The sequence below is a fragment of the Mesitornis unicolor genome, unplaced genomic scaffold, assembly GCF_000695765.1.
Source record: "Mesitornis unicolor isolate BGI_N332 unplaced genomic scaffold, ASM69576v1 scaffold10197, whole genome shotgun sequence".
NCBI lineage: Eukaryota > Metazoa > Chordata > Aves > Mesitornithiformes > Mesitornithidae > Mesitornis > Mesitornis unicolor.
The window spans coordinates 1-23,050 of record NW_010198376.1 but is presented as its reverse complement, the minus strand read 5'-3'; the positions used below and the strand labels follow the sequence as shown (position 1 = coordinate 23,050).

Sequence of the window (23,050 nt, the reverse complement as noted above, 5' to 3'; positions counted from 1 at the left end):
GTAAAGCAATAGGGTGTCTGCAAGGAAACTCTAATCCTGCAGGACAGCAGTTCAAGTGGGCCTGGCACTGCAGCAGTAGACTCCAAGGGATATCAAAACATACCCCCCTAGGGATTGTTTTTTCTTTTAAGTATTTTGGGACATATATTTTTACATAGCTGCACTGTCCAGCATCTACAATAACCCAGGCTACCCTGCTTAGTAGGAATCAGAACTGGCACTTAATGACTGTATCTTGTAGTCTAGCTGTTGGAGGAAAAATAAGAGCTAATCCTTACATCCTTGGCTGCTTTTGGATCTGATACACAGGCAAAGGTGATGTCACAGGTGGAAACAACTTCAGCAGGGGTTCTTCCCAGCCGTGCCCCCTCCTGGATGAACAAATCACACTGCAAAAGTCACAAATCCAAACATAAGAAAAATTAAATACAGAGCAAATGGGTTCTCTAGCATTTTGCTGAAAGAAACTCTGCTGCTGGACCCAACTCAGAAAGAGTCAGGCGTATTAATTACACAGCAACTGGAATGTCTTCTGTTGGTTTGTCCACACACATACACAAGGGGCCCTCTTGCAGCTTTTCTGAGACCCTAAGTGAAGAACATCAGAAGACACAGGAAAAGAGAATGCTTCGGTGGAATAAGAGATTGACTGTTGTGGGTTTGGGAAGAGACAGGAGGGAAAAGCAGTAAATAAATCAATAAAAACAGCAAAAGGTGTTACTGGACAGTAAACAGGAATGTGCACAGCCGAGATTGATGTGTTTTAGTGGGCTGCTGCTTTAAAATCTTAGCTGTATCTTACCCTATCCCCTCATAGCATCCATGTTTTGCAGTTAAACAAAAATATTTTAATCCCTTTTAGCAAAGCAACCACAGTGGCCTTCTTGCCTTTGATATTCTACAATAACATCTGAGTACCACGTATCCCTCAGTTACCTATTTTTCCTCCTCCACAACGAAGTAATAATGCTGGCTAGAAACTAAGTGCAATATAAGCTCCATTTTCACTTTGAATACACCTATAAAACCCTTCTCATCCTGGTCCAATGACACAGCAAGTTTTCAACAGGATCTTTGTTACCACAACACAAACAACACAATGGATATGTAGATGAAGCTGTGGTCAAGCAGTACACCTCACCACACTGTTCCCGGGATCAACTTCCCAGGACTTGGTCTTTTTGTCCAGCTCCATGACACAACTTGGCTATTTAAATGTGCACTACTGCCAGAGGCACTTAACATTGCATTCCTCAACATATATACAAGGTTGTAATTTTTCTGCTAACTCTCTCATCTCATACAAAATGGCCATGGGGTGGGGACTGTTCACATAATAGTGATCATATTAGGACAAACTATAGCTTCAGCTAGGAAATCATAAAGTATCAAGGTGGCAAGTGTATACTTGTGTTTCTTTGTCATCCTCTCCCACCCATGACCAATTGGTGACTCCAGGCCTCCCTGAGCTAGAGGTGGTAACTATGTGTTTAGAAAAGGGTAAGGGTCATCTGTACCTTAAACACATGCCTACCTTCTCAGCAGTCCTGTTCCAGACAGTGACAGTGTGACCCATCTTCAGTAAGTTGGAGACAATGCCACTTCCCATCAAGCCAAGTCCCAGAAATCCTATCCTGAGGGGAGGAGATAAACATTAATGCAACGGAAAGCAATTGGTGTCAGCATCTCATGGCCAGGGAAATGATGAAGAGCAAACCCTGGAGCATCACTGGCAAAAAGAAGAAAAAAAATATCCCAAAACCAAACGTGTTCCACTGTGGCCATGCTAGAATGGGCAGATGCTGAGCTTTAAAAAACGCCAGCTTTTAAAGCAAGCTGGTATTTATTTAGCATACCAAGCATCCCTAACAATTTCCTGAAGAAAGTTTTTCATCTGCTTCAGAATAGTACCTAAATATCAAAGGTCTGGGTGGGCTGGGTTTGTTTGGTTGGGTTTTGTTTAGTTTTATTAAAATTGCTGCTCTTGTGCTTTCTGTTGTCAACCATTACCTTATTGAATATAAAAGGAACATTTAGAGATCAGCAGGTGCTTCTCTAATTTACCTTCTGACTTTTAAACTAAGTCACATGTACAATGACTTGCTTATACTATTAAATGATACATTACAATCTTTATTTTAATAATGCCCAACAAGGACTACTAAGCATTATGCACAGACCAAAGATCCACTCCCAGCCCTGCAGCTGTGATTTTGGACAGACGCAGAAACAGAGGCAGTACAGGTCACCATGAGCAACAACAACACAACAGTCCCAGACAGTAGCCGCCTTCCCCCATGCCTTCCCTGCCCTGACCAAGGCTGGCAAAAGTTTTGCACCCTATCTTCAAGAAAAAGGCAACACACTAGCAGGTTTCATCCCTATAGTTACCTGCAACAGGAATTCCTTTGCAGTCACTGCTGCAAGGATCCTGTTATACATCATGCAGCCAGTTTCATATCAAACCACAACACTAGTACGAGATTCTGAAAAGTTCAGTTACACGCCTGATGTAACCTCACAACGAAATCTGCCTGGCAATTCCCAAGTTAATTCTTTAGAATTAGCCACGCTACAGATGTGCTGTGGCTTTTGCAAGCCACCTGCACTCTCCCAGCTAGCCACGCTACCTTTTGTTAGAGCAAACAAATTTAGACAGGTCAGAGCAAGTCGCTACAGGCTCCCTAAACAGCCCAAACAAGGTCCACCTATTTTCAAGTCTCTAAAACAGAGGAGATACTCTTCCTCTCCCAGCCCACCTCTGAGCAACATTTTCCTGAGAGACTGTTTTACCTGAACAGCTTCATTGTTATTTTGGTTCCCCTGGAGTACAGATGAGAACTGACATCCCACGAGAACAACCCCCACGGCAAACAGCGAGTTGTGGCCTGAACTCAGTTTGAACAGAGCGGAAGTTACAGAGTGAAACAGGAAGCTCAAGTTAGGCTTCTCTCACTCTAGAAAGGAGAAGGGGGACGTTAGAAGAAACCAGAAAGCTCACATGCTATGCAGCAAAGCTCTTGTGCTGGAAGAACACGTGTCCCATGCTCAGGAGAGTGATTAAATAACCCTAGTCAACTGCCAGGCACTACTGGAGAAAGATATCCTTTTATCTTTCTGCTTCATACAGCATTCAGAAGTACTGCTGATTAACATGCTGCAGTGTGCCCTACAGGAAAATGGCAACTACAGAAAAGCCCTAAACTGCAAATGTATGCAGGCCAGACTGCTGAATTTTTCTACTGTACCATCCCTGTTTGTTTTTAGCTGCCTCCCTCCCCCTCTGCTCCCCAAATCAGAGCTTCACACAAGGACAGAGGAGATCTGTAGTTAGAGGAAAATGTTAGGTTTATTTATTCTCAGTGACAAGCTGGATAAAGGCTGCATGTATGAGCTGGGAAGGAGAGAAAGGTAAAATGGCTGAAGTACACTGGAGATCTTACTTTTTGTCTGTAGGCGTGATACTGCCATTGACTGCGGTGCTGTCTGCTGCCTGGATGGAGGTGGATCCTGTTTCCTGGGGGGGGTGGGGGAAAGAGGAAAAAAAAAAAATAGAGTGCACAGTTCTGGAGGAACTGCAAGTCCTCATGACAATAAGGAAAACCCATCAAAACCAAGATTTGCCTTACCTCTTCACAAACCTTCAGCTTCTTTGTGATGGCTTGATAGCAGACAGCTGGCTGTGTGGGGAAGACAAAGCATTCAGGGGAAGGACAGTGCCGATTTGCTCTCCTGAGCAAACAGACAATATCCTTATTACACACAAACAGGCAGCTCCCCCACCCACCACCATCTGCAAAGCAGGAAAACTCAAACTCTGTGGGAAAAAAATAAACCAAAAAAGCCTACTGCAACATACTAAGCTCTTCCTTTCCCACTCTGCCTCAGAAATTCAGCCTGTCTTCTGACACAGGTACTGCAAACTCCTTTCTGCAGTTCATGACAAGGAAGGCAAGGATCCAGGACATCCCTACTCTTACATTTGGCCCAAAGAAAACAGAGATCTCTAGAGCCTATGGAGCATCTTGCCTCATATCTATGCTCAGTCCATCAATGCAGCTGTGGAAGCCAAAACTTATTGTTAATATGAGAAGGCACATGGTTTTCAACAAATGTTAAGATGAAGGCTGCTCCTTCTCATGCTGCTTATGGTGAGCTTGGCACGATTAAAATTGTTAGCTGCTCTTAATCCTTCAACTCTGCCCTGATCCTCAGCTAGATATAAATCCTTTTTCATTTAATTTGATCTTTCCTTTTCCTCCTTATGTTCACTGCTGACGATAAAATCCTGCAAGACGTCTGCCTCTCAGGAGATAAACTGGCTACATTTTACATGAGCTTTTCTGGTCCTGGAAATTCTCCTGCCATATTCAGCTAATTGACAAGTTCATCCAGATGAAGGAACTGGTAGGATAACCAAAGACAATAAAACAGGGTTTTTAAACAGAAACCAGCTTTTCCTACCCCTCAATGTTGAGCCTACAGAATTTACTACAACAGATCTGTCAAATTCTGATGTGCTAGATAATCCTTAATTACTTAAACTATTCACTGTACTCAATGCCAAATCATTCTAAACCTTAAAGTTAGGAATTAATTGAACTACAAGATTGCACGTGAGACTCTAATTGCCACTAACCCCCAAAGAACAGAAATTCAGAGCTCTTTACGCATACTCCTTGTACTTAGTCCCAGCAAAGGGCAGGATGCCAAGCTAGACAGACCAGATCCTGTCTGCCAAATCCTCACCTTCTCTGTCTGGCTCAGCAGTAAGTGATGAAAATGTGGATCACTGTCCTTCACAGGCTATAAAGAGAGAAAGTACAGGCTCAGAATCATTCCCAGGGTCACTGAACAACCACAGCACAATTCCCTTGTTCTCTCAAGCTGCATGAGAACAATAGCTTAAAGTGAAAAACATAAAATGTATATCATCACAGAATCATTTAGGTTGGGAAAGACCTTTAAGATCATAGAGTCAAACTGTTACCCTAGCACTGCCAAGTCCATCACTGAACCACATCCATAAGTGCCACATCTACACATCTTTCAAATACCTTCAGGGATGCTGACTCCATCACTTCCCTGGGCAGCCTGTCCCAGTGCTTGACAACCCTTTCTGTGAATAAAATTCTTCTACTATCCAATCTAAACCTCCCCTGGCACAACCTGAGGCCATTTCCTCTCATCCTATCACTTGTTACTTGGGAGAAGAGATCAACACCCACCTCACTACAACCTCCTTTCAGGTAGTTGTAGAGAGCAATAAGGTCTCCCCTCAGTCTCTTCTTCTCCAGGCTAAACAACCCCAGTTCCCTCAGCTGCTCCTCACAAGACCTGGGCTCCAGACCTTTCACCAGCTTTGTTGCCCTTCTCTGGACACATTCCAGCACCATAATGTCTTTCTTGTAGTGAGGGGCTCAAAACTGAACACAGTAGTTGAGGTGCAGCCTCACCAGTGCCAAGTACAGAGGGAGGATCACTGCCTTAGTCCTGCTGGCCACACTATTGCTGACACAAGCCAGGATGCTGTTGGCCATCTTGGTCATCTGGGCACATTGCTGGCTCACACTCAGTTGGCTGTCAACCAACATCTCCAGGTCTTTTTCCACCAAGCAGCTTTCCAGCCACTCTTCCCCAAGCCTGCAGCATTGCAAGGGGTTACTGTGACCCAAGTGCAGGACCTGGCACTTGGCTTTACTGAACCTCATACAGTTGTCCTCAGCACATCAATCCAGTCACTCCATATCTCTCTGCAGAGCCTCCCTAACCACAAGCAGATCAACATTCCCACCCAACTTGGTGTCATCTGCAAACTTACTGATGGTGCACCCGATTCCCGCATCCAGACCACCGACAGATATTAACAGAACTGGCCCCAATACTGAGCCCTGGGGAATACCACTTGTGACCAGCTGCCAACTTGGTTTAACTCCATTCACCACCACTCTTTGGGCCCAGCCATCCAGCCGGCTCTTTACCCAAAGAGTACACTCATCCAAGCCACGAGCAGCCAGTTTCTCCAGAATGCTGTGGGAAATGGTGTCTAAGGTACAAGTAAACAACACAGCTTTTCCTTCATCAACCAAGCAGGTCACCTTGTCATAGAAGGAGATAAGATCAGTCAAGCAGGACCTGCTTTCATAAACCCATGCTGACCGGGCCTGATCATCTGGTGGTCCTGCATGTGCTGTGTAATGGCACTCAAGATGATCTGCTGCTGGCATGACCATGACCTTCCCTGGCACTGAGGTCAGACTGACAGGTCTGTAGTTCCTCAGATCCTCCTTCCAGCTCTTCTTGTAGATGGGCATCACATTTGCCAACCTCCAGCCAACTGGGACCTCTCCAGTCAATCAGGACTGCTGATAAACGATAAGTAACTTGGTGAGCCCTTCTGCCAGCTCCCTCCATACCTTTGGGTGGATCCCATCTGGCCCCATAAACTTTTGTGTGTTTAAGTGGTGTAGCAGGCCACTCACGCCTTGAATTATGGGGGTTTATTCTGCTCCCCATCCCATTCTCCCATCTCAGAGGGCTGAGTAACTGCAGAACAACTGGTCTATTAAAGACTGAGGCAAAGGCAGCAATAAGTACCTCAGCCTTCTCATCCTTTATCACTACATTTTCCCCTGCATCCAATAAAGGATGGAGATATTCCTTACTCCTAAATAGGGGGTAAAATGTATCATCTGCATCAAGCAGCCTGTTGCAATTCAGCAGTTCACATTGCGTTTCATTCACAAAACCAAAGCCATTCAAGTCAAATTCCTCATCTGTAGGAAAACCAATGAAGATTATAAACAAGATTAACATAGGAGGAAGAGACATCATATCCCACTTCTCTCTCTTCCCAAGGGAATGAAAACACTTATTTTCCAGCTACCAAGGAACTCCTTAAAACAGTATTCTGGGAACCAGAGAAAAAAAAAAACCAGAACAATTACTTTACTTCATCTGAAACCAGTCCTCTTTCAAAAACCTCACAGGAAAGTTTTTCATTTCCACTCACTCTAAATGGGATGTTTTGGAATCAGCACCAATAGACTCAGCACTGCTGAAAGCTGGCAGACTTGGCAGTACACAAGCCTCTGCACCTCTCTTCCAGTGAGTGATCTCAGTGTGTTTTAACATTAATTACAGTCCAAAAGACCATCCTGAAGCACAGCAGTATTAACAGAGATTACACCTAGCACTGTCACATGCTAGGCAAACCCATTACAACAGCAACAAGGACTGCAGGCCCAGGTATCTCACCTCCCTGATGAGCACCATGAGCGCTAGCCCACAGTCACACTGCTCTCACTCTGCCTTACTGATCACTTACTTATGCACAAAAAGAAAACATTTCCAAAAGCTGATTATGAGAGAAATCAAATGAAACCACCTCATACAACAGCATCCAGACAGGGAGAGACTATCCACATAATCTCTTCCAATTTTGGCAAGCCAGTCCCAGAAATACTTTTGAAACAAGTGCAAAAATGAGTGCAGCAAGTTAAGTGTGAATCTGCAAATGGTTTCAAAGAGACCAAGATCTCACTTCCCAGCATACTTCTTAATTGCCCAGGATATTGTATAGCTTTGTTACACTACAGAATGACAGAACAAGAGCATCTTATTTTGTTCCTACAAAAGGAAGAGAAGATCTTGCTCTTTTACAGCCCAGACAAAAAGTTCTAGATTTGCTTCCACAAATTCAGTTCCTAGGTCCCATATATTGTAAAGTTTCTCACCTCACTGACACTTGGCGGCCATTTAAACCCAGCCACTGTTCCAGTCATCACTCTCTTCACTGTACTTGACTCTGGAATTGTGAGGTCCTGAGGAGACAGAAGGAGGATCAGAAAGAGCTTACAACCTGGCTCAGTGGCTGACCACAGCACGTTGATCATATGAGCACACATACAAAGATTTGAGAAGCACTACAAATGCCTTCTGTTTCACATGCTTTTCCATGAAGAGCTCATATTTAAACACACAGCATATTACCAACACAGGTGAGGTGAAAAAAACATGAACTGCCAAGAAAGGAATTTAACCACAGTTATGGCTTCTGGAAAATCCATTCTTCATATGTAAAAGGAGTCACTGCACTTGTGTAACCATGCAATGAGCAGAGAAGCAAACAAACACGCTCGATCCGCATTCTTCTCTAGTGGATGCAAAAAGTTAACATCATCATGACAGTCAGAGATCTGAACTCTTCTAATTCTCCACTGTCATAAAAAAAGTAGACTACCTGTTAACAGGAGAGCCTTCAAAGCATGAGGCTGACAGTCACATTTGCTCAGTTTGCAGACTCCATGAGACAGAAACTGGTATGTGGACTGCCCCGTTCACTCAAGAGGCTCCGATTTGTAATGTCATTATATAATGCATGGTTTGTTGGGTTTTTTTCTGTTGAGCATATTAAAGTTTTTCTTAATTCCCCAATATATATAGGTTAAAATCGGTCTACAGGTTATACATATATGCTACAGACATGTCTTTATGCTATATGAAGAGAATGTGCAGAACACGTGTTATGTTCCTGAAATAAGGGTTCAGAAATGGAACCACATTACCTCCCCTCCAAAACTACTTCCTGAAAACGCACAATATACCTTAGTGTCCGTGCAGAACCACAAGACAAGAGCACGGTTTGCAAAAATGTAAGAGCAAGACTCTTGGAGGCAACCTGGATTGATGCAACTGTTTCACCTGTTAGCAGGGACAATTTGCAAAAACATCAGTCTCCAACCTTAAAGGGAAAGCCTTGCACACTAAAATTCTCTCCTTAGAGACCACGCTACTGTTTCAACTAATGAAGCGTGGATGAAACCTGCTCTGATACTTATGAAGTCATGTTGGTCCTTAGAAAATACTCATGTAAGCTTAATAATGAAAGTATCTGAATGATCATGTATGCCTACAGAGCATTCCCAGATAGAGCACAACTCAGTGACAACTGGATCCTTGAATTCTGTGCATCCTTATCACTTGGAAAGCCAGAATTTAGACTGTGATAAGACAAAAACCTCAAATCGCAAAATGGCAGTAATACAGTATACCAACATAAATGTTTTCTACCCTAGGGCTAAGAACTTGGGGAAATTATGAGAAACAGTCAAGAAGATTACAAGATTTTAAAATTGTTTCACAGGCTATAAAATGGTATTAAGGCAGTACTGTTACATTTTCATGGCAATTTCTTTAATTCTCAGTATATTACTTTCCAGAACCTATAAGGCTACTTTCCTACATTAGCCTGCTTATTTCTGTGGTCTGTGGCCAGACACCTCACATAGCTGACCACTTCTTTGTGATAAGCTGCTTAAAACCACTCTGCTTGCAATTTGCCAGTAAAATAATTTCTGCTACCACAATTAACTCATCCAAAGCTTTCTAATGTCCCAAGGTAGCTAATACAGTAAAACCTAAGCATGCAGTGTGTCAGCACAATGAGAATTCTCTCAGCCACTAGTTTTGATCAGTTTTGGAAAGAATCTAGCTCAAAGACACAAAAGCACTTTGCAAGTGGAAAAAGAGGCCCCATGGCTTATTGTAACAGAAATATGCAGAGATGTAACATGCTCATGGCAAGACACTTTGAAAGGTGAAAGTATGTTGCTGGTACAGTGTTTTCCTGCATCAGTGAAGTCATAGGTTCTGTAGTTATTAGTAAGAATTCACAAATATGCATCCATTCCTCCCCTCCTCCAACTCCCTCCAAAAATGGAAACTGATGGGCTCTGCTGTACCGCCTGATTCAGCAGAAGCTGGCTCTAAAAAAAAAAAAAGCCAGTATTTCCTTCATAGCTAATATGTGAGATGATCAGCTTCGTTTCACTACATCAACAAAGAGTCTGCTGTTCAACCAGTGAAGGCAAATCCATTCACAATTTTGGAGATCAAAGACTGGCATCTTGACTCGCATCCTGGAGTACACTGAAAGCAAAGATTGTGAAGCACAGCATAAGGTGATCCTTCTGAAGCAGAGGTGACCAAGCAGGCTGCTGCATGGTGTATCAGCTGAAGTCTCCCAATGATCTTCAGGTGTAGTCTCCGATAGAGCATGTGCATTGTAATAATCCTCTGAAATAATTATCCATTTGGAAAAGAAAGATCTGGACCGCAACAATGAGTTCCACAATAAATAAAATGTCTGGAACTCTAGATGAAGGTAGACAAAGTACTGGTGGCTATCCTTGCTGCCACAACATCCAGAAGTAACAAGGAAGTAATGGGGACACAGTAATAATGCTCCAAGGTTGGACTTCTATAGTGGAGGATGGAGATATATCCTACAGCATAGAAGCTGAAATAAACACAATTAATTCTTCTGGAGGATTCCCCAGGCTAGAAGAGTTTCTTCTTAAGGCCCTAGCCCTTAAGAACATCCACCCTCTGAGAGTACTGAGGGTAAAGGTGAGTGACTACTAATCACTTAATCATACAAAGTAGATGAGATGGGAGAAGTCAGGAATCAGATGAAGACTCATCTCTTCACTAATTCTTCCCACAGAAAACCAAACTTGAGAGATGGCAAGATGAAAGGCGGAGTCTCATGATACAGCTCTCAAAGCCCTCTCAAAGATATGAACAGAGCTACTTAAAATAACTAACTGGTAAAAATTACAGGAAGAATCAACAACATGCTTGCCAAAGGTATCAGGCAGCCAAATGGTCTAGAAGTAGTAACATGGAACAGCTTAAAAAAACCTGATACTGAACTGACTCTTCCTGCTGGCCTGCTAGTCAAGGTGCCAGTCAACCCTAGAGTCCATCTGCAAAGTCCACAGGGCACTGGCGGACATGCACAACACAAACCTTCTCATCCTTGGGTGGACGCCCCCGCTTTCGGGGGCTCTGATCCTGGGCTCTTTTCAAAGGTGATTTTGATCCTCTCTCTGACGATACAGAAGAGACCCTCTTTTTTCCTTCCCCTGTGCCCTTCTTCGACTTCCCTTCAGACAAACTGGCCTTGCGTTTCTCTTCACCAGCGGATTGCTTGCCTCTTTCTTCACTGGAATTACGCCGATTCTTCTCTTCATTGGAGTTATGGGAAGACGCCTGAGAGATTACAGAATAGAAGATGGTAAGGAAAGAAGAGAAGAGCTGGAATGATTTTCATGCAAAACCAAGGATGTGAAGGATCCTGTGCTGATTACTATCAAGCAAAACAACAGCACAATAACTTGAAAACTAGATATGTTAGCCCTTTGGAGTCGGAGAGTGAAGTTCCTGGTTAGTTCTCCTGCAAAAACACATCAGATCAAGCAAGCAAGCAACAGAACAGACCACTTGAAGACTTGCTGGGAGTGCGTGCACTTCCAATATAACAGAGACAAGATTAGTAGATATCAAATTCTAGCCCAAGACTTAAGACTGATTTATCAAACCACTGTAAGATCAGTTAGCCTCTTCAGTTTCTCCATCAGTTTTAACACCACCTTTTTCCCACCACACAAGACTGAATGGGGAAGAGAGAATAGGGAAAAAAACCCTCACCAAAGGAATGAAAACAAACACCCCTCTCAACTTGCCAGGGGGAACAAACTCCTCTCACACAAAAATGCATCTGACCATCATTCATGCCAAGGTTTGTTTTGATGCACACAAAAAAGAACCCGCTCACCTGGTCCTTGCCTTTGGTTTTTCTAAGGAACTCCTCTACAGCATCCACAGCTTGCTGGAAGCGCTTACCCTTGTTAATCTTTATCATTTCCTCTTTGTGAGGGTGATAAGGCTTCAGCTGCTCCACTTTGATCCAAGCACTAGAAACCAAAAGGAAAATGTTAGTTATGTTCTCCAAACAGCAACTTCCTCAAGCACCCTGCTTTTAGAAACACACAGATACACTTTATTTTTTTCTCCAGAGCAACTGCTAATACCAGCCCAAAGTCACTTGCTTTCTACAACCTGAAGGGCTATGATTTCTGCATTCACCGAGACCTTTCTTCTGGTACTTCCACTTAGTTTCTCTCTCAAGTTTCATATCGTCTCACGCCAGCAGTGCTCCACTTGAAACGTTATTCATATTCTCTACCAGCAAGACAGTTTTTGGATGTGATCATAGGTACTCGTGTAGAACAAAGGCAGACTAGTGACCACTCTTGTATCACTGGGAGAAACACCCACGATCACATGCCTCCACATAAGGTTGCCAATAATATGAATCTGCTCAAGAGGTTGTTGAAAGTGGAGGCCCCGTAACAATTTTAAGACATCAATCCATTGTTCAAGCACACTGTGCACACAAAAGAGTCTGCAAGAACTGGAGGAAAAAAAAACAAAATTGCATATCACAGAATAGAGCTAATCACAAATAAAGTTAGCGCAAATGCCACAGCTCATTACCAAACATATTTCTGATGTACCCAGATATTCTGCACAAAACCAACATTTTCAATTCTGTGAAAAAAATAATCATTTTCTTCACTGTTGATATTTTAAGATAAACTGGCACAGTAGCAGAGTATTAACCTGACTGCAGTCCTGAGAGAATACTCAAGTGACTTCCCTGTTTCCACTGCTGCTGAATAGGATTTCTTGTCATTTACCAAATGGTTAAGTGGTCAAGATCGGCATGACAACTCCACTTCCCTTCAGTTTGACAAGCTCTTCTACCACTCCCTTCACTGCAGCTTGGGGGAATGCCTTTGCTTTCAACATTCCTTGTTGCTCTAGTAGAGACTAGACTGTCTTCCTGTGTCCTCAGATTCAAGCCCACGCTTATCATCCACACTGTTACAAAATTCTTGCCATCCTACTGAGAACAGACCTGTGTAAGTTTTAGAAGAGCCTCCCCTGAGCTAGGATGGCAAACGGCACTTCCTAGCATACTGCAGTCCAACACACAGTAAAAACCAGTCAAACTGATCTTCTCTGGTCCCAAAACATCTCCATGTTACAAACAGTGACTAGCCATGATTACAGGTATTAACTATTCTCCAGTGGGGTCTAGCTTCTGAATGCAAGTAAAGTGCTTTAATAGCTGCCTCTTCAGACACTATGCATCCTGTCACAGAGTTAAACTGAACATAAAGGTGAAAATAACAATAATAATATGAATGCTTTGCTGGATCTTGCTTGTCCTCTTTTCACAAAGTAGTAAAGCCCAGTAAACTGTCAAGACTTCATAGAGATCCTTCACTGGCATTAGCCACTGTCTGTAGTCACAGATCAACTTGCTTAAAGCAGACTGAAATTTTTTGGGTTACACTTGGAGAAATGAGGCCTCCTGCTAGAACTGACCGGAAAAAGTGCGAGGATCCTTGTTACAGTGTCGGTATAGTCTACATCATTACTCCACTATAGCCTGGACGCAGAACCCAGTACTCTTTTGCACCCAAAACTGAATTATTTTGCTTAGTTTACATCATCTTCATAATAACTGACTTAACATAATGTGACAAGTGAAATTATTACTTTCAGACTCAAGCCTGTCATCCAGAAGCTATTCAGAGAATCCATTCTAGGTGCCCAGACATTATCATGAAACATATCTTAAAATTCTCTTGTACTGCAAAGCTCTTCTGTGTGGCACTCAGTGACAAAGTGTCCTGAGGTACTTAATAACATCAACTCATGAGAAGCCTTTCCATTATGTATATAAAGCAAGCAAAGTTTTGGAGTACATTATAAGCATTGGAACAGGCTGCCCAGGGAGGTCGCTGAGCTGCCATCCCTGAAGGTATTTAAAAGATGAGTAGATGTGCTTAGGGACATGGTCCAGTAGCAGACTTAGTAGGGCTGGATTGATGGCTGGACTAAGTAATCTTAAAGGTCTTTTCCAACCGAAACCATTCTATGATTCTACAACAAAGTACATTAAATGTTGTTGCTAAATTTTCATGAAATCACAGAATCATGAAGGTTGGAAGAAACCTTTAAAATCATAGAGTCGAACTGTTAACCTACCACCACCATGCCCACTAATCCACATCTGGAGGTGCCACATCTACACGTATTTTGAACACCTCCAGGGATGGTGACTCCATCACTTCCCTGGGCAGCCTGTTCCACTCTTTCAGTAAAAAAAGTGTTCCTAATATCCAATCTAAACCTCCCCTGGCACAATTTAAGGTCATTTCCTCTCGTCCTATCGCTTGTTACCTGGGAGAAGAGACCAACACCCATCTCGCTACTGCCTCCTTTCAGGTAGTTGTAGAGGGTGATAAGGTCTCCCCTCAGCCTCTTCTTCTCCAGGCTAAACAACCCCAGTTCCCTCAGCTGCTCCCCACAAGACTTGGGATCCAGACCCTTTACCAGCTTTGTTACATCTTCTCTGGGCACACTCCAATGCCTCAATGTCCTTCTTGTAGTGATAGACCCAAAACTCAACATACTTTAAATTCAGTTAAACAGATTAATTTAATAAAATAAAAATAACTATTTTTTTCCTATCAAGGCAATTTCTTAGGTTTCTACACATCCTACTCCTCCTCACTGCATACATTCATTAGCTTCCTTTCTCATTACTTTTCCATTGGTATAGAGAAAGTCTGAAGCACAAAGTTTTCTGGCTCCTGGCTTTGAAGGTACATTCTGGCACCTGTGATCTCCCAGGACAAAGAGAACTCCGAAACAAACTAATAAGCTAAAAACAGTCTTAAATGCTGTCTCAAGGTTAAAAAGTCATTAATTGATTGATTTAAAAATCTTTCTTTTCCTTTCCAGTTTATCCTTTGTGTGTCACCTACTTGGACAATGATCTGTAAGATATGGCCTCATCATCTGTGATTCTGTGATCTTCTGACACCAGATGTTTGTAAAATATTTGTGAGCAATGCTTCAAACACTTGAAAACTAAAGAACTTTTCCATCAAACAAAATCATTCATGTTTAAACACAAGATCTCTCTGTTAAGCAATAACCTCAAAGCTACTGAAGGCCAATATTTATGTAAAAGGTCTCTAGGATGCAACATATAAAAGGAACTACTACTATTTCTCTCCTGACTCAGGAATGAAGTAATTCCCTAGAAAAGCACCAGTAGCATTACATTACTGAAGATGTCATATTTAAGATGAAATTTTATTCATACTGCTGCATAGAGTCATCTGGTATCTGTAAAGAACGGGCTAAATGGAAAGTGAAAAGATGTAAAAAAAAAAATACATTAGTAATGGGTTTATCTGCTCATTCCTCCACACCCTTCTTCATCCTCTCCAAAATATGCTTATACAACCATCACTCATGTAAAACCCATGTCATATTAATGAACAATAATCAAAACTTTAAATGCTTGTAAAGTAGAGGCAAAAACATATGTGACCTGGTGCTGCATGGAAAACAGTGGCAGGGAAGAGATGCAACCAGAGATACAGGATTCAAATTCATGATCTCTCTGCACAAGCAAGGAGACCTTAAAACCCCCAACTTGCTAGCCACTCTATTCCAGGCTAAAGATACCAATTTCTAATCATAAACTGGAGAAATCGAAGTGGAGGAATATCCACAAATACTCACTTTTTGCAAGCCTTACAGTTAGGGATGGAAAACAGTGGCACTGTATCTCCAAATTTCTATTACTTCCTACTGCCTGGGAAAAACTGACACAAAATTTTATGCTGCAGCCATTTAGATACTCATAATAAATGCTAACACAACCAATCTTGAAAAATCAAAAGAAAACTGCTTGGCTATTTACAAGCCCAGCATGTGTGAGCACACAACAGAGGAATCAAGATGGGTTTCCTGCTGTTAAAAGGGGATGTCCCAGTTTTCATCAGTAAAACAACTCAAACGGCTGAACTCTGGAATTTGATATGTAAACTTAATAGGAAAAAACATACAAAAACAACCACTCTAATGCAGCTAAAAGGAGGGAATATTTAGCAAAAGAAAATAAGCATCAGGGCAATACTGAAAGAAATAAGTATTAGATTTTTCAAATTTGTGCAATAAAAAAATTTGCAGAGTACTTACACACACAAAGATACCAATAAAAGGTGGAAAAGTTTTGACTGTAGTGATTTTCAGCCGTGGCACTCTGCCTGCAGAGATGCTGAACAACATTCCAGCCAGCTCTGCCTTACAGCAGTTCAGCTACAGCAACACAGAGCTCTGCATGGGATAATCTGTCTGAGAAACACCAGCAATGTAAGCAAACCCTCTCTGCTACCTTAGCCCATACCCCTCTGCCTCCTCCAATTGCTGAAGTGTGCCACCTCCAACACTTGGCAAACTTGAAGCAAGCATTTTCTGATGTCAGGACCTGAAATAATCTTTTAGTAAGACAACATCCAGAAATTTCTCTCTCCTCAAAAACCAGGGAGAACAGTGGCAGAAGAGGGTAGATGTTTGCATCCCACCAGGACACGGAAGATGGGAAGGCAGTGAGTGTTGTGTTAAAAATCACTGTCTCTGATGGAAATAAGCTGCAGATTATTACACTTATCTTGAATTGCAAGCTTCCTTCAACTTTTCCTTAATATACGAAATCAGGAAGTGCCCCTTGACCCCACCACATTTAGTGAGACTATTTAGTTTTGTTACTGATGCTTCAAAAAGGTGCTATGAGTAAGAATGGACTGGTCCAGCTGCCTATTGTTTTTGCTACTACAGAATATCTACTGGGGGAAGAGGGTGGGATGAGAGGTAATGTGTGTGTTTGTACATGTATTTCTATGAAACATAGTAGGGCAATACTGTCAAAACAATTTATTTTAGGTTTGACAGTGTCATAATGAATTCCCAAGCAGGCCATGAAATGTAAGAATATTTTTAACTGGATAAAGCACACCAAGAAAGACTTGTAGGCTACAGGCCTGCCATTAGTTCTAACTACTAAAAGCAATAAATGCATGTATACAGGAATGTGTAAGTTCTTACGTTGCAGTACTTGACTACTGGAAGGATCTACAAAGATTTCCTAGGACAAAACTGTAGCTTGGGGAATAGAAGGGGATGTTAAAAACTACCTGAAAAGCACAGTTAGAAACAGATAAGAGGTCAAAGTTCCATTCCTACTTAGAAAGACTAAAGTTGTTGTTTATACTCCCATAATTGTTTGTCGTTATATGCGTGCCAGGTCTATGGGTAAGAAACATCAACTCTTCCATTTTAGATGAAGAATCTTTTTAATGTGACTTACTTTGAGAAGAGACACTCAGAAGAATTCCTAGGCTGAACAGAAAAATCTCCTTACCAATTAGGAGAACAAGTTAATAAGGCATATTACGTGCATATCTGCATCACAATTAAGGCAATTGTTTAGAATAGGACATACATATTAAATTACTACTGTGAAAATTCAAGGTAGCCTTCACTGCAGTAAAGCATAGCAGTACTTCACTGTTCAAATAAATAGGGAAATTCTTCTTTCATGGGTACAGAATCTTTATCTTCAAGAAAACCCATTACTTTGAAAGTGACAGAAGCAACTAACTCCACCTACACAATAAACATAAGGAGCACTGAGCTCAGTAGAAACTTTGTGAAAAGGCAGGCCTTAGAGCAGTCTGAACGCACTCATGCTTTCGCTTTTATGTCTTTAGCCAAAACTACTTACAGTCTTACAGTTAATGCACTTCTTTAGTCACTGCAGCATCGCACTGGGCCAGTAAATATTAGTATTCAACTGAGGTAAAGAAAGATGAATTTTGTTCTGTGCTGTATTCTAAGCTATTCAGGATTTAATAAATAACCAAAACCTATCCATCCAAAAATGTAACCCTATCCATACACTACAGTAAAACTACTTCCAAACTCCTCGGTATGTTTTTATTCATCCCTCCACTCCGCTCAGATGCACGCACACCAGTTCTTACTTCTAAGCAGCTTTTTCCTTAATCTTCAGTATGGCAAACTGAAGCCACGTAAGTCAGGAGGAAACAATTTTTACCCAGCCTGAAATGATGGCATTTCTGGTCAGTTCTAGGATTCTGGGAATCCTCAGAAGAAAGTAGGACTATCAAGTCTGAGAACGCCTACGCATCGACAAACAGGCTGGCAACCACCCTCAGATGTTTGTGGGAGGGATTCTGCCCAGCAGCTAGCAACACCGTATGCACTGGACAACAGGGAAATGGCCTATACCCAGATCCTCACCTGGTAACTCCGAGTAAGGCAAGAACAGAAGAGCTGTAAAAACAGACCAGTGTCTGTTTTTACAGGTGTACTGTCACCTTACAAACGTGAAAGTGGCAGAAAGAGTGAAGTGCTAGAAAAGAGAAGCAACATGCACTAGAATATCAGTATGAGTCAGTACACTCATCACACCACAGACTACAGCCAGTGATGGAGCTTCGCATCCCTCTACTTGCTCTCTGTTCATATGGAGAGCAGTGACATTCTGTCAGTTAGCCATTTCCACTTACTGTTTATACACACCTAGAAAAAAGTATTTGCAAAACACATTAGTTTACTTGCACAATGTAAGTAAAGGGATTTTCATTTCATGCTTACATTTTAAGTGAAATAATTTTTATTTTTCCTGATTTGGTTTGTTGATTATGCTCAAAGATAAGGATTTTCTCAAGCAGCACCTGGTTAGAACAGCACTCTCTTTTAAAAGTTCCAAGTCAGGACAGAACAGAACTCAAGTTTCTCTCTATTCTGCCTACCAATATTATTTTAAAAGAAGAACAAAGGGGATAGTATTTACTTCTATTTAATTTTCAGATAGAGTATGCCAGTCAAAGCAAGCAAATTTCTAAATCATGATTATCTAGCAGGAAATGATTACATTTCACAAGCTGGAGACGGAGGGGGGAGGGGGAGACACGACAACAGTCACACTACCTTACTGTGCCAGACGACAGGATTTTCCCTAGTCAGAGCTCTAGAATCATGTAATAAACCCTGATTATTTTCCAGCTCTGAACTCTTCATTTGCAATCACGCTGCTAATCTCAGCTACAGTACCCCAGACATATGACCACTTTTCCCAAACTTAACACAAAACATCTCTGTATTTGATTCAGTAACACAAAATACAAGAATCGAGAACAAACAATCAGGAAAAAAAAAGAGTCAACCTCCTCAACTTCTAGAGCTTGATTAGCTCAACCAACCACGTCTAACACCACCACTACCACAAAACACTCTGCCCTCAACTCAACCTTAAACTGCCTTACATTACTAGAGATCCAACAAACCTGCCTATTGGTATGGAGCATTCACTTTTACTCTATCAAGTTTAGACCTCAGTTCCTAATGGAAAATGATTTTTAAATATTGAGCAAAAATGTAGTAGCCAAAAATAACATCCTTAAGAAACATCCACTAAATGGTCTCAGTTCTTGTTACCTTTTCCTTCAGAAAAGTAAAGAGTTTTCCAATTTTCTGCCTTAATGTAAAATAGCAGAAAACAAAGGGAGAAACTGAAAAAGTAAGAAAAATAATTTTCAGTTTCATAAAATACACAAGTTCTCAGGTTTCTGTGGGTTGTTTTTTTTCCAGTTTGTAACTATCTAGGTCTAAGGCAACTAAGATTTTGTTTGTGTGTTTGCAATAAAAAAATTCTGCCTTGCAAAAAGGTAGTCTACAATAGTTTTGGCTTTTGTATACTGCAAAGTCTTCCCAAAGCACAGCAAGAATGTTTTCAGTCACCAGGTATGACTGTATATCCTTGTACAAATGGCAAATAGCTGGTTTTTTTCCTGGCAGAAAAACAAATTACTACTCTTAAGCCCTACCTTCCCCGTACATGGTTACATGCTAAAAATCTAACCCAGCCACATCACACCAACTCCCCTGAAAATGGCAAGCTACCAAGAACTTTTCTTCACAGCAGCAACTAAAATCCTAACGTGATTTGAGTAAGTCTCTGCAGTCCTTGTACACCCACATAAGCAGCTATAGCGTGCAATAAGAGGCGATTTATTTTGCGTGTAGATCAAAGACAATCTTTTGCAAAGCTACACTGCACTGTGTTAGCAAATATCTCTATCACGAAATATCCATATTATGTGGCACAGTATTTTCACGAGATGAAAACAAGCAGGTACATACTGATCTTCTGTTCCAAAAAACTTCACAAAGAAGCACTTCTTTCCACGAGGTTTCTTCAGATCTTTAGGTGGATTAACAATCTGAAGGTGATTAGAAGTGAAAGTTAAAAAGCATATAATGAAAATTTATACTCTCTGATTTTACCGTTGTGTTTTAACAGCTGTTGTAGATTTATTTTTTGTTGTAGTTTTTTTTTTTTTTAATCTGACTAGGAAAAGAACTTGACTGTTATAAGTCTTTCAATAAATATGTAACCCATCTATTTCCTTAGATCTGGGTATGCAGAGGCAGCAGAGTGAAAAAGCACCCAAACTCAACAGATACATCACTACCTTCTTAGCGAGGTTTTCTTTTCCCTATCCCCAACAGAAAAGCTAGCATTCTTTTTTAAAATTTATAAAGTCAAATGGCATTAATAAAAGTCTGTTCCACTTAGGTAACTTCTAAAATTTACATTTAAAGATTTGTCTTTACTCTCAGAGTAGACTGCTTATAAAGTTTAAAATATTAATAAAGAGAAAAGCTTTAATTCATTTTAGTTCAGTTACAAAGGTGACACCTTAAAGTCTGCAGGGAAGCCTGGACTTAACTTGATGCCATAACCAAACGTTACACTGACAACACTTTTCCCTGCCATATGCCATTATCTCAGCATGCATAGTCCTCATACCTACACCAAAACTAAAAACAAAAGTCTTAAAGAAAAGCAGAAATAATAAAAATGGCACATGGAATTTTAAAAATATTTTTGGCTTTTCATCAGAAAAATACTACAACCAAACCAAAAAAGAAAGTTTAACTACTCCCTAGCCTCAGAATTGTATTATCAAATATAGCGCTAAAACAGTATCTTGAAAACCCAGACTTTATTTCTATTATTTAACACAGTGTATTTAACCAATTTACTATGGGAGGAAAGAAACCTGTCTTGCAGAAAGTGAGAGGGATTAAATAACTAAATCTGGGAAACAGAATCAGTTCCAGAGCTGGATGAACAGCTCTCTTGCTTTTCACTCCATCTGAACTAACAGCTGTCAGTGACAGGCTGCACTTCCAGATCAAATAAAGCCCTAAACAAACTGGTTCATAGTTTAGATTTGTGGGCCATTTATTTAAAAACAAAACCAAAAAGCAAACAACAACAAACAAAACAAAAAACCCAAACCAATCAAACAAAAAAACACCAACCCCAAAAAATCCAACCAAACCAGCTGATTATTAATCTTTAACTAAAACACTTTCAGGCAAAGCTTTCTCTGTGCAGAAGGAAAAAAGCAAAAACAAACAAACAAGAACTAAGAAAGCAACAATTTAAACAAACAAAACCCTCAACCAAACCTCACCTTTCCTGGCCATGGGGGATACCGGCCCAGCTTTCCCCTAGAGAAAAAAAAGAAAGTATTAGGCATTAGAACCAGAGCAAAACCAACTATTCCATGTCTACTTTTTTGCATTAGGCCATATTTTTCATTTTCAGAGCTACAACTTACAGTCAAAACCTACCGTCAAAGGCCAGATGTGCAGCTGACACAAGAACTATATTCCTGACACCTACATGAAGCCTCTAAACAGTCTGCATGAACTCGCTGGACTATCAGAACTCAAGTGAACAGAACAGCAGCAGCACAGCTACTGCCTGAAGACACAGTGCTGCAGTGCTTATTACTCTCGTAGACCAGCTATTCCCTCACAAGGAACTGAAAAAAGTACTGATGCAGGCAACCAAACCAAAGTTCAGGTTGGTAACTGATATCCATCCGGTCAGAATGGTCTGGCAAACAGAGCAGCCACCAACTTCCAGCTCAGAGAGCCGAGATTCTCAGACACTCCCGCAGGAAAGCATTAATGGCAGGATCCCCTGAAAAGACGTTGCTCCATTATCTTGTCTTCAGATGTTCACCACCACAGTAAGACATGCTACACACATGAAAGAGCCATAAGAAAGGCAGAAAAGTTTATTTCCTACCCTTGCAAATGTTTCCATTAAGAAAGCTACATAAAACTACTTCTTCACAGAGGAGGAAGAGACATCAGTTTTCGCCCTCAGCATGATGGCTTTATCATTCTCTTACCCTTGTCACTTACTCAGGCTGCAGTGCTCTCACAAAATCTTATCAGTTGTTGTCTTGCAAGAAGCTGGCAAAAAACCTGTGGACCTCCCCAGCTCCTGAAAAAAAATCCTCAGCAAGTGGCACCGCAACCCCTTGCGAGATGGCAACGCTACACAGATGATTCGGCAGCGGTGGTCAGGCAGGAGCACTGCCAAGAGCTGTAATCATGCCCCATGTTTCATATTTGATGCTTCCATTCTTGTACTGAACAAGACATTCATCAAAGCCTTTCATATATTTCTGTCTTATTGTTACAGTTCTTCTGCGATGGCTCTAGGGATAGCTCCTGTCTAGGCTGTCATGTACAGAACTAAAGCAGGATAATCTACATTCCAACACTGAGAGCAGTGCACTCCCCAAATCCTCATTTGAAAAAAAATTGCTGAAAGGAACCAATCTTTACTTACTTTGCTATACAAATTAGACAACGTCACAGCACTGACAATTTTTCGGACGAGAAACTGCAGTTGTCACAGCCCGGAGCACGCGCTTCTTTTTATCTGGGATATAAATATAAATGCATGCACTTGCGTGTTGGGGATTAGCTATATCTTGCAAGCCCTAGCAGGACGCTCTAGCCTGTAGAGCCTATGAACTTAAAAATCACTGCTCACGGAGCTCGATGCCCTCAGTTCTCCTGATCAGGATATACAAAATCACAATGCTCTATTTAAGGGTAAAACTGGAGTGACAAGGGGAAATGGCTTCTGTCAGCTTCAACAGGGACATCCTGATCTACAAAAAAACCACGGTTTTTCCGGATTGTTGTGTCGCTTCATTAAAGCATTGTCAAAAAATTGTATCATTGCTCTCCCTAAACACATATTAACTTATTTATATGCCTTCTTCTCTCCCTTGGGAAGAGACCGTGTCTCTAGCCCAACCCCTCTATCCTGCTCTCCTCACCCCCATCCTTCTTATACAGGTTCTTTTCTGTGCTACCTCTTGTTAGCCTCCGGTGCCGGGCCGGCTAGAAGTCGAGCCCGCCTCCCCTC

General features: G+C 41.4%; 1 protein-coding gene across 1 annotated transcript in view; it reads right to left on the bottom strand.

Moving 5' to 3' along the window:
- GLYR1 (glyoxylate reductase 1 homolog (Arabidopsis)) overlaps positions 1 to 21,324 on the bottom strand; it is a gene marked incomplete at its 5' end in the record, with an annotated part of 24,667 nt that extends 3,343 nt beyond the window's left edge. The window contains 10 exons of the mRNA XM_010189124.1: positions 279 to 389; positions 1,535 to 1,634; positions 3,444 to 3,517; positions 3,630 to 3,680; positions 4,750 to 4,806; positions 7,737 to 7,823; positions 10,813 to 11,055; positions 11,621 to 11,759; positions 19,945 to 20,024; positions 21,288 to 21,324. Of these exons, the coding sequence (XP_010187426.1) occupies positions 279 to 389; positions 1,535 to 1,634; positions 3,444 to 3,517; positions 3,630 to 3,680; positions 4,750 to 4,806; positions 7,737 to 7,823; positions 10,813 to 11,055; positions 11,621 to 11,759; positions 19,945 to 20,024; positions 21,288 to 21,324 (979 nt within the window). The remainder of the gene's footprint in view (positions 1 to 278; positions 390 to 1,534; positions 1,635 to 3,443; positions 3,518 to 3,629; positions 3,681 to 4,749; positions 4,807 to 7,736; positions 7,824 to 10,812; positions 11,056 to 11,620; positions 11,760 to 19,944; positions 20,025 to 21,287) is intronic.
- Between the last annotated feature and the right edge of the window lie 1,726 nt (positions 21,325 to 23,050).